General features: G+C 42.1%; 1 protein-coding gene across 4 annotated transcripts in view; it reads right to left on the reverse strand.

The window, feature by feature from the left end:
• Positions 1 to 17,870, reverse strand: part of opcml (opioid binding protein/cell adhesion molecule-like) — a 1,046,295-nt gene that overhangs the window by 68,332 nt on the left and 960,093 nt on the right. For all 4 annotated transcript variants that reach the window (XM_043676827.2, XM_043676829.2, XM_043676828.2 and 1 more), the window contains exon 5: positions 929 to 1,049. In XM_043676827.2, coding sequence (XP_043532762.1) covers positions 929 to 1,049 — 121 coding nt within the window. The remainder of the gene's footprint in view (positions 1 to 928; positions 1,050 to 17,870) is intronic.

Consider the following 17,870-nt stretch of genomic DNA (forward strand, 5'->3'; position numbering starts at 1 on the left):
TCTTAGCTCAAACATGGCATAAAGAACTGAATTCGAGGGTGTGATTGGAATGAGTACCCGTGGTATCGAAGCCACATGCGACAGAATGAGGCATTGAGTAGCCCTTGCAGAACTGGAGTGAATGGAAATCAGGGAGGAAAGTCTTCACTGGTTGGAGTCATACCTGGCACAAGGAATGTCAATTTTGGTTTTTGGAGATCAGTTGACTCAGCTCCAAAGCATCTCGCAGGAGTTTCTCAGGCCAGGTAATCAACCAAGGTTTGTGTTTGTACTTGGACTTGGACTGACAGAATATACCGAAAGCATCTCTCTCTTGCCATCTAGATGGCACCTTGTCTGCTAAATTTGAGTGCATCAATATTCTTGCTCGGAGACAGAGGATTTTTAATGGTAGACTTCAGTTTCACAATTAGCATCACCAGTGACTGTAGACATCAGCAACAATTTTAAACTACCAACCAAAGACCAAAATCTTTGGATGGCCACATCCAACTGGCTCCAACCAGTGAACACTTATTTAACCTTTCCTTTCTTATATAACTTCAATTCCTTGCATGTATTTTTACATGCAAGCTGTGGAAGTCAGGACACTTTATAAGATAGTTAACAGTTTTACCTGTGTGGTGCAGAATAAAACTGACCTTTTCTTATGTTAACTCAAAGCTATATGTTTGAATGGTTATTTATACAGGAAAATGGATCAGTCCACACTGAATTGATAAACACATTGTCCCAAACCTCTGCTCCAAACAAGGAATGGAAAAAGTGTGGAATCATACGATGCCTCCTCACTCGGTCCTAACACCAATATATATTTCTTTGAAACATATCCACATGCTATTTGTCGGCATGACAAAAATAAATATTGTCCCATGTACCATTTTCACGAGAAATGTTAAAAGGAACCCTCTTTATAGTTAAACACTACCTTCGGTCTTCTTTGTACCATTCAAACTCTGGTGATGGGACAGCAGCAGCTTCACACTGGAGAATGCCTTTCTGTCCAACTGCTGCTCCGACATTCCTAGTATCAGGGATGTATGGAGGGTCTGTAAAGCCAAGCAAAGACAGCCATCAGTGCTCGTCTGGAACAGCAATTGATCAGCCATAACTTCATCTCCGTTTGAGTAAATACAGGTGGCTCAAAAGATGCAATGTTGCTACCAGCATAGTATAATTCCTATTCAAATGATGTGTTAGTGATCTGGCAGTCATGGATCCCGATAATTATTGTTAACAATCAAGTGGAAACTTAGTTAGTATTTCATTTAATGGTAAAATAACCAAACAATTCTTGCAGCTTTACCTTAGTCAGTGAAGGTACTTCTATATTACTGAAAAATTAGACATAGAATTGTGGGCAAACTAAGGTCCATGGCCATCAAAACCAAGAGAGGTGAATGTCATTGCCATACTATTTCACTGAACACATGATTAAAGCAAACCATCTTTCCTGAACATCTATTTGAATTGCTCCACAGAGGCTGGTATCCCATCACCAAGTCACCCTTTATTTACACATGTATAGTACTTGACACTGATCTGGCTTCCTTCTCAGAGTGAACAGAACCTCTGTTTATTTTATTTTTTTTCTGCCACACTACCGCCTAACTGCGGTAGTGCTTATTTTTACCCCAGCACCCAGGTTGTGTGTGTGCAGGTGTGAGAACGTCTGTTTATATCTGTCAGCCATAGCTCCCTGATTAGCCCAGGTTAACAACTTAAGGCGGCACGGTGGCACAGTGGTTAGCACTGCTGCCTCACAGCGCCAGAGACCCGGGTTCAATTCCCGACTCAGGCGACTGACTGTGTGGAGTTTGCACATTCTCCCCGTGTCTGCGTGGGTTTTCTCCGGGTGCTCCGGTTTCCTCCCACAGTCCAAAGATGTGCAGGTCAGGTGAATTGGCCATGCTAAATTGCCTGTAGTGTTAGGTAAAGGGGTAAATGTACGGGAATGGGTGGGTTATGCTTCGGCGGGTCGGTGTGGACTTGTTGGGCCGAAGGGCCTGTTTCCACACTGTAAGTAATCTAATCTAAACTTCAATCAAGAAAAACGTATTCTATGAGATCCACCCAGCTGATCTTTTCACAATCACTGGACGATACACTGCATGCAGTTTCAGAAGGATTTTGTACAATATTATTTTTCTCTACATTGAATAATGAATAGATCTTTTTGCAAGTGTCTTCTTTCAGGATATATATGAGGACGTGGATAAGAAAATAGTGCTGAGGAATGGGATTGGAGCATCTTGAGAGATGTTTTTAAATCCAGCCTTCAATGACAGGATACACATTTACTTTCTGTAACAACTGTGTGAGCTTGTGTGAAATGATAGATCAACCGTTTGAATGAGCATCAACAACATGGATAGCAATCATTTCCTTTCGCTGCTTTGTTTGCCTTTGCTTACTGTGCTCATGTGGAGGTCATAACGTGAACCACCTAAACTGCCCATTGATGCTGCTAGATATACCTCTTCTTTGGATGTGTTGAAGTTCAGAGATCAGCAGGTATGCAATGTTCATAATGTAAATGTTGCAAAGAAGCTCTTAGGTGCTGAACAATTTGTCTATTTCAATAAATTTCCATCAATTTTCTTATTACATTGGTACTATTAGATTAATTGAGTCTGAAAGATCAAGTTAGTTTTAATATCAAAATGAAATTTGAAAAAGAACATTTATTTTTAAAATAAGTGAACTTCTTCATTACAATTCTTGAAAACTTAAATTCTTCATTGTCTTCTCTTTTTATCCTCAGTTTCTCTATCCGATGTTGCCATGAAAATATCTCTGGTCTTAATTTCCCACGTCCTGACTTAATTCCTTTATCTGCTGAACTTAGTAATCTTCCCAAAACTTCTTGTCTGATATAAACAATTCAATTAGGTAAAAACAAGGACTGCAGATGCTGGAAACCAGAGTCGAGATTAGAGTGGTGCTGGAAAAGCACAGCAGGTCAGGCAGCATCCAAGGAGCAGGAAAATCGATGTTTCAGGCAAACGCCCTTCATCAGGAATAAACATAAACCATAAACAATAACCCATAAACAAATCAATTGCCTTTTCTCTATCCCATTAGGAGTTTTTGGCTGTCGAATTATAGTCAGATATCGACCTCATTTTGCAGTATTTTATAAGACCCAGAAATGAATCAATATGATGCTTACTTCAGTTGCTAATAAGCTTTGAAGGACCTATATCCAACAACAAATTAAATTCAAATCATATTATTAATCTTTCATAATCATTGATTATCGACAAAACGTGAGATTTACTCCTTTCATGTTACAACAAGGAGAAACTAGAAGCCAATCCCAAAGAATCTGTACATGCTGTATGAAGCATCACAAGCTAAAGATCTAGCTTTGACACTTTTCTCTGACAATCTACGACATAACAGGCAGTACCTTGAACAAGAGAATGCAAGAACATATTCATTGTGTAGAAAATAATAGGACTGTCTCCCAGGCAGCCATGGGTAGCTTGGATAACAGCTGACTTGGGTTGCTTGCAAAACAGAAGCATTTGCATCTCACAGAGGAAGCTGGAATGGGATCAAGTATCAGCTGAAAGGGCTGAGAATCCCAGTACTGAATTGGAAATACATGTTCAGAAGAAGTGCTAAACATTAGGGATTAGTACATGTTCCAAGGAAAAAAAGGCTGAACAAAAAAGCAAAGATCTTTGTTGGATCCATTTAAGAGATGCTTACTTAAAGATATGGAAGCTTCCTATTGGCACCTAGGTATTAGTTGAGATACTTTGCGCTCCTGGAGAATCAGAATATTTATTGCGTGACTATATGCTGTTAAACAAAAACATTTTTTTAAAAATTGAATTACTGTTTGAGAGTTCTGAATCTCCAGAAGATTTGCATGTTGTGGTACCCTACATTGAATGTTGTATGAGAAACTCAGTTACAGTACCATATTTTGACCACAGACTTCAAAACATTGTGCAATTAGAAGTAAGAGACACAGGACAAGATTTGCTTTCCAGGGATGGGAAACTAAGATGGCAAAGTTTCTGAGTCTATATCCACCTTCAGAAAAACAATCACTTCATGGAATTTTCATGGGGGTGTCCTTATAACTGTGCAGGAGACCTGTTTACTGTCTAATGGAAGACAGTGGTTAGACTAACCAAACTAGAATGGCAATCAGGCTCCTTCCACTATAAAAGAAGAAGGGGTCTACAAGGAAGAGGATATTTCAGGACGGAAACCCCTCTTTCCAAAATTTAAAAATCTTAAAACAAAATTAGGTTTTTTAGGCAGGGCATCAATATGGGGACGTATCTGCCTGGGGAGGCATTCTGGAGTTCAGTCTATGGGCTGCTCCTGAACCCAGAGTCTAGATTAGAGTGGTGCTGGAAAAGCACAGCAGGTCAGGCAGCATCTGAGGAGCAGGAAAATCAACGTTTCGGGCAAAAGCCCTTCATCAGGCATAGAGCCGGGCTTTTGCCCAAAACGTCAATTTTCCTGCTCCTCAGATGCTGCCTGAACTGCTGTGCTTTTCCAGCACCACTCTAATCAAGACTTTTGTTTCCAGCATCTGCAGTCCTTGTTTTTAACCTGCTCCTGAACCCAGATGAACAGGCCTGACTAGAAAGCTCTGGTCTGCCAGGTAAAAACAATGACTGCAGATGCTGGAAACCAGATTCTAGATTAGAGTGGTGCTGGAAAAGCACAGCAGTTCAGACAGCATCCGAGGAGCAGCAAAATCGACGTTTCGGACAAAAGCCCTTCATCAGGGTCTGCTACCTGCTGGAACCTGCAAAATCCCAGTTAATCTCCTTGAATGTTCCTCCACAGGCTCTCATTGGAGCCAAACAGCCTGAAGATACAATGGATCCAGGAACCAGCATGCCAGGACTATTCTTTAGTTTCCATTTGTCTTGATCCATCATACCTCCAGGTCTCAAAATCCTGCCCATAACGTTAATGCAAACAGCAATCTGTTTCATTAACGTCTGAAAAGCAATTGTGCATGTTTGTAAAATCTCACAACAACTCAAAATGTGTTATGACCAATGGAGTGCCATCACTGACAGATACATTTTAACCAGACTGTTTGGGGATGCTATACACTTGTGGAGCAGGTGGGACTTGAAAGCTGGCCTCCTGCCTCAGAGGTAGGAACATTATCCTGAATCCAAAAGAGCCCTCCCATCTCTGATATAATGCAGGAAAAAGCAATTTGCAAACAAGTCCTGAAGATTGCAATTAGATCTATTTTTTCATAATGATGTTGATTGAGGGATAAACACTAGCCAGTGCACCAGGGAGAAGTTCTTTCTCTTCTTCAGAACAGAGCACTATAGTGTCAACGAGCAATATTTGCTTAAGTCTCTGAAGTGGGATTTGAAGTTGTTTGCAATTCAAGCGAGAGTGTTGCCACTGGGTCGCTGTTGTCACTTTGCTCATTAATCCAATTTTTCCATTGGACTATTCCAAGTTGCTGAATTACAGAATGATTCTTAATGCCTTTTGGACTGCCTTGGTGATTTCTGAACACAATTCATACTCGGTCTAAGAAACACAACTTAAACATTGACTGAGAATTACTGATGACTCTTACCGAGGCAAGTTTTAAGCATGACAAATTAATCATTTTTAAAATGGTGAAGCAAGATTATTGATCTTCATGACTAAATGACAATTTGGTTCAGGCATTAGTGGAAAACCCCCAATCAATAATTCATTTAAGAGCCAGCCAGTTAAACAAGCCTCACATAACAAATGTTGTCATGAACATTAAAAAAGATGAAATGTGCAGCCAGAATGCTTAATACCTGAATTAACTGTGCCCTTGCAGAAAATAAAATCTGAGGAAGGTCGCACAAATCATTAACTGAAGTGACTGAGGATCAGTTCAGTTGGGCATTATGGCTATTTCCAAATCAGAGATTCAGAAGATGCATGCCACACAATTAATAATTGCGATCGCCATGCTTGTCACAATGTTCTTATTGATTTTTATTGTTAAGTCGAACATCGAAAGGTTAACTCTGATTATATGAAGCTGACACTGATGACAAGAATGACAAGACCTTATTGTGACTCCCATCAATAATTCAAATGAGCCATTCAATTACTGTCCTGACAGGAGATAGATAGAGATATTTTCTTCTTTAAAAAGGAGAAAATTGCCATTTTGTTTTTTTTTTAATTAAGGAGGTTTAATACACCAGACATTCTCCAGCATGGATTTTGACATTTCTAAATAAGTCCACGGTACCTAAAAATGGCGAGAAGTGGATAAAGACTGTGATGCATATGTCTTTGAGTAATACCACAGGAAGCACATAATTGCTGATGGGACCCAGTCTATGGTACCTTGTAAGTGATTCCAACTTCTTTGATCTTTATGGCAAAGGAAAGGTAGTACCCTTTCCTGTGAACAATGTGATAATAATGACCTTGCTTGCTTGAAGGGATGCAATAGCACTGAAGTTGATACCCATAAAATCTTTAAAAACTGCAGTTAATGCTGTGCATATCCCAGTGTAAGGTTGGAGTAGCAGCTGTGTCAGGTGACATTCAGCTTTCTATCTGAAACAAATACTGATCAGAGATGCCCCAACATTGCAGGATGGCTGTGAGAACTTATACAAATTGTTGTTCTTATACAGAGTTTGGACAACTCTAATTGCCTTTGAGAAGCTCCAGGTGAGAACTGACAGTTCATCTTTAGTAGATAGACTCAAAGTACTGTTAAGGAGGGTGTTCCAAGATTTTTAGCTCATGGCGATAAAGAAATGGTGACACATTTCACTCTCAGCATGAGTTGCAGATTCAGAAGTTCAAGGTGGAGGTGTTCTTATGTGTCTGCCGTCCTTGTTATTCTAGGTGACGTAGGTTGTGGTTTAAGAAGTGCTGTCAATGGAAAATAAGCACATGTCTGCCAATTTCAGGCCAGAAAAAGTTTTACCATGTTGGGTTGGGAACCTGAAATACTGTAGGCTTCTTAAAAGAGAACTGCTACAGAAAAAAAATAATTGAACGTGTAAATTTAGTGGCTGGTTGATTGGAAAAATATCAACGTGGGACTGATGGGATGTAACACTTAAAAGTGTCAGTGAAACTTCAAATTGTCTGGACAATGAATAGAAAGTATGAATCTCTTGTGAATGCAAATATAAATCAGAGGCTGACGACTGTTTGCTCAACAGCCAGCCATCCACTGCAAGTTACTTCCCAAACCTCAAGCACATTTTCTGTTTTCCCTTTGAGGGACAAAGGTTTACACAAGAACAGGTTTTAAAAAGCCATTTTTTAAGTCCACTGGTGTGTGCTGGTAGGACTGAACATTTTCATGTGTACAGTTTGGGATCAACCATTAACATGTTGTGAAGGTCACTGTGGAAAGAATTATCCCCAATGTTGTACGTAAGGATCAGCTCTCACTCTGACTTGTAAAAAATCAGCTAGCTACTAGCCAAACAAAAGGGAAGCACAGCAAAAGAAGAACACCTTCTCACTCTGAACATTGGTATTTAATCACAACTGAAAGGAATCAGCATGGCAGAAATTCAAACCAATCTACAAAACTAAGGATTGTGAAACCGACTGTTCAATTACCATCGTCAATGCTATGAGTAACCTGTATTACAACAACCAGATTGTGCAACCATCTGCAATTTGTGAAAACTTCAGAGATTTTGCCAAGTAAACTTTTTGGTTCACCCCTTATTTCTAATCTGTATATATGTGTGCTGCAACAATATTGCTTCTCATGTTTAGGAATTAATAAAATCACCTTTTCCAGCAATTTTAAGAAAACTAAGTTGCCTCCTTATAAAACACAAGTTTATTTGGATCTGGGAGGAAGGTATATAAATTAACCTTGTAACCAACCAAGGGAAAGGTGAATAAAGAAGTGGAGTCAGTTCATCCCTTTTCACCCGGAAGTGTAACAGTTTGGGATATTCCTTCTGGAGTCATAATAAATTGAGGAACATCATCTGGGATTTGGTCATAACAGAGGCAGCTTAGTATCTAAAAACTGGTGTTCCATAGCCTAAATTAATCCTCTGAGTAAGCCAATATTGCTTCACTTTAATCTCAAACTTCTAATATGTAAATGCATGCCATAATTATTTCTTCAGGGATTCTTTATTGTCCTCATTTTACTTTGTCTGCATCGTCTAACTATGTTCCTAGTTGGTTTCAAAAACTGCTTCAATAATATATTTTTTGTGACATGAAAACAGTTGAAGGATCAATGTCTGATTCAATATTCTACCTTCCTTTAACCTAACTCTCAACTCAACTGTCAGAGACTCAATAATTAGCTACCTGTAATGAAAATCTGCCTACACGGATCTGTAGGAGCCATTTAATAATGGCAAATAATATTACAATTTGAGACGAAAAAAAATCATACGACAAATTGGAGCAGAGACATCAGGAATACTTTAAGCAAAAATGTCAGCATTAATTTGAGGTGCTGGAAGCTCAAAAATCCTTTTGAAACATCAACATGCAATTATGGAATACTTACAAAAGACGATGAAACAATTACTGTACAATAGAGACATGCAATGTTTTCTGTCATGGAAGAGTCACAGAATTTTTATGTCTCATTGAGGACTGATTTTCTGAACATTCAAATTTTTAATCCAGACGTACAAAAAGGGAGTTCACAATGGAAGACAGCTACCGTTTCTTTCGGTCCAGCTACTGGATTGCTGGGGAAAAAAAAACTAAGAGCACAAAAAGCAGCAGATGCTGAAAATCCAACATTGAACAACATTAGATTGTGTCAGCTGCTACATGGAATAGTGAATCCCTTGAGTATCTCTACATTCCACCCCTCTTTTTATTACACAATAGTTCAGTTGCTTATCAACCTTCCCCTTCCTCTACTATACTATTCTAACCATTTACTTTCTCTCTGGAACAATTAGATTAGATTACTTACAGTGTGGAAATGGGCCCTTCAGCCCAACAAGTCCTCACCGACCCACCGAAGCGCAACCCACCCATTCCCCTACATTTACCCCTTTACCTAACACTATGGGCAATTTAGCATGGCCAATTCACCTGACCTGCACATCTTTGGACTGTGGGAGGAAACCGGAGCACCCGGATGGAACCTACGCAGACACGGGGAGAATGTGCAAACTCCACCTAGTCAGCCGCCTGAGTCGGGAAATGAAGCTGGGTCTCTGGCGCTGTGAGGCAGCAGTGCTAACCACTGTGCCACCGTGCCACCCACAACAATTGTTAGTCCATTGTCTCAGTATAATTCCCTTTTTGCCATGCACCATCAATGATCTTATCATTTGATCATAACTGCCCTCATGTTTTTCCCAATCTTTCTATTCTTGGAAAATATTCAGGAGATTAGTTTCTTTTAATGTACACCTTCTCTGCTTTGTCCTTTCAATGCCTTTTTAATTTCTGGAGTGGCTGGTGTGTTCTTGGAGATCTCACTGAGTGGAGTGGGAGCTCCGAAAACTTGGTGGGACTGGTGGGGTGGGGTTGGCAGGGGAAGTGGAGGCATCAGGAGAGGTAAAAAACAACCCAGAAGATTGAGAGAAGTGGGGGATCTCAAACCTGGAAGAAGGGATGGTAAATGAGGGAGTTCAGAAGCTAGGGTTGGGGTCAGAAGGGAAAGAATCAGAGGAGACCAGAGATGAATCAAAAAGACTAGAGATGAGTCAGGGTGATCATTGAGGGAAGTTAGAAGTGTTAGAGATAAGGGTGGAATGGAGTCAGTGTAGGTTCAGGGGAAGGGTGAGATAAGTGTGGAAATCCCATGGAGGAGAGCAGGACTGCGGGTGATGAAGATCAGAACAGTTCAAGAGGTTTGAACAGTTGGAGGTGGGGTTTGGAGTTTGGAGGTGGTCATGGATGAAGTAGATAAACTGAAGCAGATTGTTCACCATAAATACAGAAATTCCTATATGTCTTTCAGCATCCATGGAGACAGAAACAGATTTAACATTGTGATTTCAATGACTCTTCTTTGGAGCTGCACTCAGAAGTTCTGAAGAAGTCACACTGGACTCGAAACACAAAGTATCTCTCTCTCCATGGATGCTGCCAGACCTGCTGAGTTTCTGAAGCACTTTTCATTATTATTTCAGATTTCCAGCGTTCACAGTATTTTGCTTTTGTTCCAAGATGCATCAGTTTAGCTGCCAGGTTTCCCGAGAGCTGGAAAACTAGATTTGTCATGGTTAGAATTGAAATGGTGGTGAATTATGAGGCCTACAACCTCATTTTAATATTTAAATTATGAACACATCTCTTTGAAGTAGGTTTCTCACCCATCCTACATCTCACTTCTATTACAATTGGAGTTGGATAGATTTGTAGTGGGTTCGGGTCAAGATTCAAAACTTTGAGCATTTTTACATCCCGTGCCCAAATGTGTTTTGATGCACTATTTTGGCTATTAACCATTTTGGCTATTAACCATTTTCAATCTAATTGCAAATAGACAAAAATGGCTGAGATTGTCTCCTTCACTAGACAATAAAGATTTGGGAACAATCCTTTGATCCACATGATAATGTTTAGTCGTTACATTTTTGATCATGCTCGTCTGTTTCCATTGATACTCTTCATAATATACACTCAGCAAAACAAAAAGAACGGGGAGTGAGAGCTGGAAGGATTAAGTTGAGATTTTAAAGGTCTGTAAATGAATCTACCACATGCAGAGAATCTAGTAACAGCTCTGAGTTATAAAATATACAACAGTCACAACATACTTCCAAATCGCAAAACCTGTTTACATTTTAATTACTAAAAAGTGATACGAAAACACAAGTTTGCTGAATTGTTTCCATGATTTCGATTTGCATCAGTCAAACATTTGGCCAAGCATCCTCAAGTAGCAATTTGGCTCTGACAGTAGCCCTGTTCCTGAAAACATGGATCTCAACTTGGCCAATTGTGTTTTTGACTCCTGCAACTTAGCTTGGCTGCTATACAAAGATGGAATGAAGAAATCAACTGTTTCGTGAGAAAGTAGATTCAAAACCCTCTGCAGATATAACTTCACTCATGTATTGAGAAGGAGTTAAATATTAGTTCAGTTTACAATTCATGGAACAGTCACCACTGTTCCGTGTGTGTGTGTGTGTGTGTATGTGTCAGTCTCTCTCTCTCTCTCTCTTTTGCATTTCCACCAATCCTCATCCACCACCCATGTGCACACAAATGGGTGGACATGCTATAAACTGGGTCTCTCAGTGAAGAGCTGCACAGAGTACATGAATAAGAAATGTTTGGAGGGATATGGGCCAAGCCCAGGTAGTTGGGGCTAGTTTAGTTTGGGATTTCGGTTGGCACGGACTGTTTCCATGCTGTATGACTCTACAGCTCTAGGAATAGTATAGTATCAGGAGTATCAGAATGTAGGTACTGCCAAGGACTCCATACAACTTCAATACCCATGAGAATTGCAGTACTGTCACTTGCTGAGTCAAAGACTGTGGTTATAGTTTAAGTATGAAGGCCATGGTTGGGGTATTTTGTGGTGACAGGAGTAAAATCTTGCCACGTTAGTTAAATACATTAGAAATAAAAATCTAGGGTCATGAATTGTTATCTTGGGGCGAATTTTACGATTTTATGGCTAAGTAACAGTTTTGTCAAGGTTCTCACCTTGAGAACGAATGGAGCTTTTTTGAGCTTATGTGTAACTATAATGCAAGATTTAACAAATCGATTAAATAAAAAAAATTAAAAACCTCCTGACAAAAAAAATGTTCTGTATGTTTTCATTAAATATCAATTTTGTCGAGTTTTTTGAAGGGTTTCTTTCCAGAGGTTCCATTTTACTAAACTTGCCTCAATAACCCCCTACCTGTCTCTATGACCTCCCTTTTGTCTGACTCAATCAAAGCTATGAATTTATGGATTATGGCGATTTACAATTTGATCAAGGTCTGTGGACATTTATTGAATATATTACACTGGTGACCTGCAGCATCATTGTTCGGGGGAAGGAGATTGATTGTGCAGCCTTTCAGTTTTAACAACTTAAACCTATATCAAGCAAAAAAAACTTTCTCTCTTGATATCCTGTAGGAATTCATAATCTTGCATGTACTGACTAGGATGGTTCTGAGGACAGTAAAGCTGGCTTCAGTGTAACTAGCTCAGCAAAAACAGATGATTCGCCAATGTCACTGTTCCTGCCTGTTACTCTGTGTTCCAGACTAATACAACGTCAACTGAAAATAGAATAAGGGTTAGCTTCAAAATAGGAAAAATGGCAAATGAGACAATGACTTGGAGCATGCTATCTGTGATTTGATAGTGCTGGAAGGAAGTTTAAATTAAGGAAAAAAGTATCTGGCAATTGAATAGTTTGAGTTCATATCTGAAATCTGCTCTTGATGTCTTTGGAGGAATTATCAGTCGAGCTGTCAGTGAATTCCAAAATCAGGCAGCAATGAATTGACAGCATTCATTAACACAGAACTGTTTAACTTGCATACTTTGTGGTGACAGGAGTAAAATCTTGCCATATTAGTAAAATACATTAGAAATAAAAATCCAGGGTCATTAATGGTTATCTTGGGCTGAATTTTAGGATTTTATGGCTAAGTATCAGTTTTGTTAAGGTTCTCACCATGAGGACTAATGAAACATTTTTTCCATATCTTTCTCAACTCACCTCAATAACTACCTACCCCTGCCTCTATGACCTCCCTCTCACCTGACTCTAGCCTTCACCTTAACCTCTGATGTTCACCAAGGATGTCACCATTCACAGAATGTCCTTTGAAAATCCAGCGACTCGTTACTGAAACTGTCCTGCTTATGACTAATGATGGATCAGAATTTGTCAGAGAAGGGGAAGAGGGTACTGTCATTCTCCAACAGGGAGCTGGAAGTTCTGGTTTGCAGAGGAGGGGTAGTATCCCCTTCCTGGAGGATGGACAACAGGCTGCCAACCTAGACTGAAGTCGCCAACCAGGTCAGTGTACTCTCTCCAGGCCAGAAAACACAGCAATGCCACTAGAAAATCAATGACCTGCCAGCCTTCACCATACATACCACCACCTTCTCTCTGCTTCCTTACACTCAATGTTTGCTACTGCACCCACATCCCACTCAGCCTCATACTCTTCCACTCTCATGAATGCCTTCAACATCCTCCCTCTCTCCCACTTGCTCAATCTAATCTCCGACCCAATAATCCAGCATGCCCTCTGTGCTGCCTATTCATTCAGCTGGGCCACCTTATCACCTTTCGTCTACTTACAGCAATGATAAAGTCTTGCACCCACTTTTATCTCCCTCCCGTTCTTTCCCTCATTCCAGGAGACAGCCCAGAATGGCCAGACAAGTGCTGGGGTGCCTGCAATAAATGCCTTACCCACTATAAGGAGAGCACCCTGACCCTTGCAGGAGAAGACCAGGACTGCTCCTACAGTAATGCCCAGATATCTGAGTCCCACCAAATAAGTACTACTCTTTATTCCACTGAAACTCTCACATTAACCCCCAGTCAGTGTTATTGCTTGCACCCAACTTCTAACCATTGGCCACAATGCCTTCTCACGCTGTGGCTGACAGAGGGATGTATATGATCTTGGTGGAAAAATGGATGACTCGACCAGAGCACTTCCTAGATTTCTGAGAAAGACAGTTCCAAGAGTTCAGAGGATGCACCAGTAAGGCTGCCTCCTGCAACCTCTGTCAGTTCCGATGCTTACATCCCGGCTGGAACGGGCAGAGAACATTTGGGAGCACGAGTTGGTGATCATCTCACTGTGACAGCTGGCTGAGGAAGAGAGGTCTCGAGCTGCTGGAACCCACAGTCTGCTGGAGACAAGGCACTTGCTCAGTCCCCCGCCATGCATGAGAGGACCCTGTCAGCAATGAGGGTCTTGGTCCCCATTCACCGGGAGGAACAGGTGCAGCAAACAAGTACGTGGGAGGCAAGTGGCACTTATTGTCCAGGAGTACAGCCATCCTGTGGAGACCCAGTTGTCTCAAGCGTGGGGTTGTCTCAGCATGCCTGGGCTGTCTAGATACAAACAGCCCTGGGGTCACCGGACCAAACCTCTAATCCAAAGGGCTCCATTACTGAGCAGGTTGCCTCCATCCCATGGAGGTGCCAGTGTTGGACTGGGGTGGGCTGATGAAGGGCCTATGCCCGAAACGTTGATTCTCCTGCTCCTCAAATGCTTCCTGACCTGCTGTTCTTCTCCAGCACCACACTCTTTGCCTCTGATCTCCAGCATCTGCAGACCTCACTTTCACCTGGGGTTGATGAGGTCAAACATCACACCACACCAGGTTTTGTCTAACATGTTTATTTGAAATCACAAGCTTTTGCATTCTTACTGTTGGATAAACCTGTTGGACTATAACCTGGTGCCATGTGATTTTTGACTTTGTCCCCCCATCTGAAATCTGGAACGTGGGATAACATGGATACACTTTGACAGGCAAAGGGAAAAAAAAGCTTTAAGTGCACTCTGGTAGCATGGGTAACAGCTTATAATTGATCACATTTGTAGAAGTGTGATTGGTTTTGCAAAATATCTTTTTGTTCAAGTCTGCCTAGCCCAAATGTAAGTGTGCCAGCATGACATCTAACTTCACAGTGCCCAGAATGTATCATAGATTCCTGTCTGTGTTGAAAGACTCCTGCATGTTTGGAAGCAAGCTGTGAATACGATATACCAGGGTAATGAGTTCTGCTAGCAACATTACCTCTTGTTGTAAAACCTTTCACTTCTTTCCCTGATTTCTGTGTGCAAATGTACTGTTGTGAATGAAGTGCTCAATAATGTATCGGGCAGTTGTGTACAGTTTACACTAAGCAAATGTTTTAGGATCAGGGGGCCAGTAGGATTGCACCATACCCATGTACCCAGTATATACCCAATAAACGGCATCACACCAGTGGGTCCTCCAGCCTCTTCCTTCACAATTCAAGACACATCCCACCCACTTTTCTTGTCATTGCATACCTTTGATTTCCAGCATGTTGGAAGGTGACAGAGCACACTCTTTAGCCAGCTGCTTCCTGCCCTTGCCTCTATATTTGGGTGAAACTCCAAACATACAGATTGCCTTCCTGACATCCTTTAATGTAAACTCCATTGCACCTCCCCAGGTCCCCTGGGTCTGTATCTGTTCACCTTTCCCACCCTACCCCAGGCATACAAGGTAACCATAACAGTTGTGGCTAGAACCTTCTCCCCTGCTTGAAGGCAGAATGCACCTGTTCATGGATGAACACCCCTTTCACATCCATCCCACTTTATGTCTCCTTCACAAAAACAGCTCATCCCCTCTCCGTCGCAACAAGCCATCTCCCCATCTCCCCCCCCAAACCCCATCCCCGCCCTGGAGCTTCAAGTTCCCTTGAATAACTTCTGCTGAAGGGTGACTGGATTCAAACTGTTGACTCTGCTTTACTCTCTACAGATGCTTCTAGATCGGCTCACATTCTTCAACACTTTACATTTTGCTTCAGATCTCCATTGTCCACAGTTCTTTGCTTTATTTTTTATTTTGTATGAATAGTTCCCGAATCTCCAAGCTGCAGAAGCCATTTCCTTTGTTACTCCATGCCCTCAAACCTCCCTTCCCTTAGTCTCTCTGGATAGACCAGACAGACTGACTGCAACTAGGCCAGACAAACACCCAGACAGGTCCGAATGAGAAATTTTCAGACCCCTGACTGATGCCTAGAGATCTCACTGACCATGTGAGCCCTATCACTCAGACCAGATACTATCCACAGCATAGCTATTGGACTAACTGTGATTCACTCCCCGGAATATGGAGGCATAGATCCCCTGAATAAGAACTCACCAGCTGGATGCTTGACCATGGCCAATCTCCTGAGCTAGAAGGGGACATTGCCTTTGATTTATGATGCTGAGACCCCCTTAACTGATGGGTTCCTCCATGGATATTGGTGAGGATTATACCCCTGCATACATGATGTAATCGTGTAAGTTACAGATGCACATTGCAGGTTTGAGATTGAAGTTACATACTGCGGTGTAGTAAGATATACACCCCCTAGGTTGACTTGAGAGTGTGGCACTGGAAAGGCACAGCAAGTGAGGCAGCATCTGAGGAGCAGGAGAATCGCGTTTCGGACATAAGCCCTTCATCAGGAATGAGGCTTGTAGGCCGGCGCTGAGAGATAAATGGGAGGGGGATGGGGTTGGGGGGAGGGTAGCTGAGAAAGCGATAGGTGGATGAAGGTGAGGGTGATAGGTCAGAGGGGAGAATGATGGACAGGTCCCGGGGGTGGTACCAAGTTGGAGGCTTGGGGCTGGGATAATGTAGGGGGAGAGGAAGTGCGGAAGCTGTTGGAATTCACACTTATCCCATGTGGTTGCAGGGTCCCAAGGTGGAATATGAGGCATTCCTCCTCCAGGAGTCGGGTGGTAACGGTTTGGTAGTGGAGGAAGCCCATGTCCCTACATGTCCTTGATGGAGTGGGAGGGGGAGTTGAAGTGTTCACCCACAGGGCGGTGGGGTTGGTGGGTGTGGGTGTCCCAGAGATGTTCTCTGGAACAATCCACAAAAGGACGTCCTGTCTCTCTGATGTAGAAGAGACCACATCGGGTGCAACGGATACAGTAGATGACACTGGTAGAGGTAGAGGTAAATTTCTGATGATGTGGAAGGAGCTCTTGGAGCCTTGGATGGAGGTGAGAGGAGTGGTGTGGGCGCAGGTTTTGCACTTACTGCAGTGGCAGGGAAAGGTGCCAGGAGTCGGGTCTGGGCTGGTGGGGGTGTGTGGTCCTGACAAGGGAGTCATAGAAGGAATGGTCTCTCTGGAATGCTGATAGGGGTAGGGAGGGAAATATATCTTTGCGGTGAGGTCCGTTCAGAGGTGGCGGATGTGGAGGACAACGATGCAATGTATAAATGTGGGCTTGGAAATGAGACAGGACTGACTGCTAACCAGCAAGACCAGTTCCCTGCATGTTTACTGCACTAACTGGCATGACATGGCCAGGTACTGACATTGCGAGCATGCAAGTTGGCACTGTGAGAGCAAGTGCTAAGGCAGCAAGTAGTAGCTCTGAAATGCAGCCTGGTCCGATCTGTGAGCTGGGTGCCTGTCCATAAACACAAAGTGTCCTTGCAGCAGCCTGTCAATGCCAGCTTTCTCTGCACCCGACATTGCAGGTCAATGCCTCTTAAGCAAATCAACTGGGCAGGGGCCATGAGTATCCTGAGATGTTGGCAAATCTTGGATGCCAAATGTCTGTGAACAACATGTGTGGATGTGGTGCCTATGGATCACGCCATGGTATGCTGTTTGGTGTTGAGTAAGATGGAGGCTTTTCACAGCTATCGGTGAGCTGAAGTCGTCAGATACCTGTTCTGACTTTCAAATTGAGAACTCTCAACATCTACATTTGGTAAGATTTGAAGCTTCATATGAATGAACTGACATGTGCAGTTAAATAAGGCATTAACAAGCAATAATCCTCCTTAATAGGCAACTCGCCCCTGCCGAGTGAGAATCTTGCCTTGATGCCCAGAGGTTATATAAAAGACACACCAAATTACTCTGGACATCACGATAAGTCTCACTGGAGTGTTTGCCTGATTCTGTGACAAATCTTGCCATAGTCACGTTTGATCAGGCCTCTCAAATCTAATTGATTGTTCTGAAATCCCAGTTGATTCACCTGCCTTCATTTAGGGAAGGAAATCTGTTAAAAGTTCTGAGGCAAAGTCAATAAGAAAGATTAGCTGTATTTCTCTGTCCACAGGATTTGTCCGGCCTGTTGTGCATTTACAGCAATCCCTGTCTTTAGTTCAGGTTTTGAGTATCTGCAGTATTAGGTCTTTGATATTCTATCACGGGTCCTCAGAGCATCCACACATGTTCATGGCATCAGTTT

Source organism: Chiloscyllium plagiosum, unplaced genomic scaffold (genome assembly GCF_037043375.1).
Source record: "Chiloscyllium plagiosum isolate Xiang-an unplaced genomic scaffold, Cpla_swu_hap1 HiC_scaffold_29, whole genome shotgun sequence".
Classification (NCBI taxonomy): Eukaryota; Metazoa; Chordata; class Chondrichthyes; order Orectolobiformes; family Hemiscylliidae; genus Chiloscyllium; species Chiloscyllium plagiosum.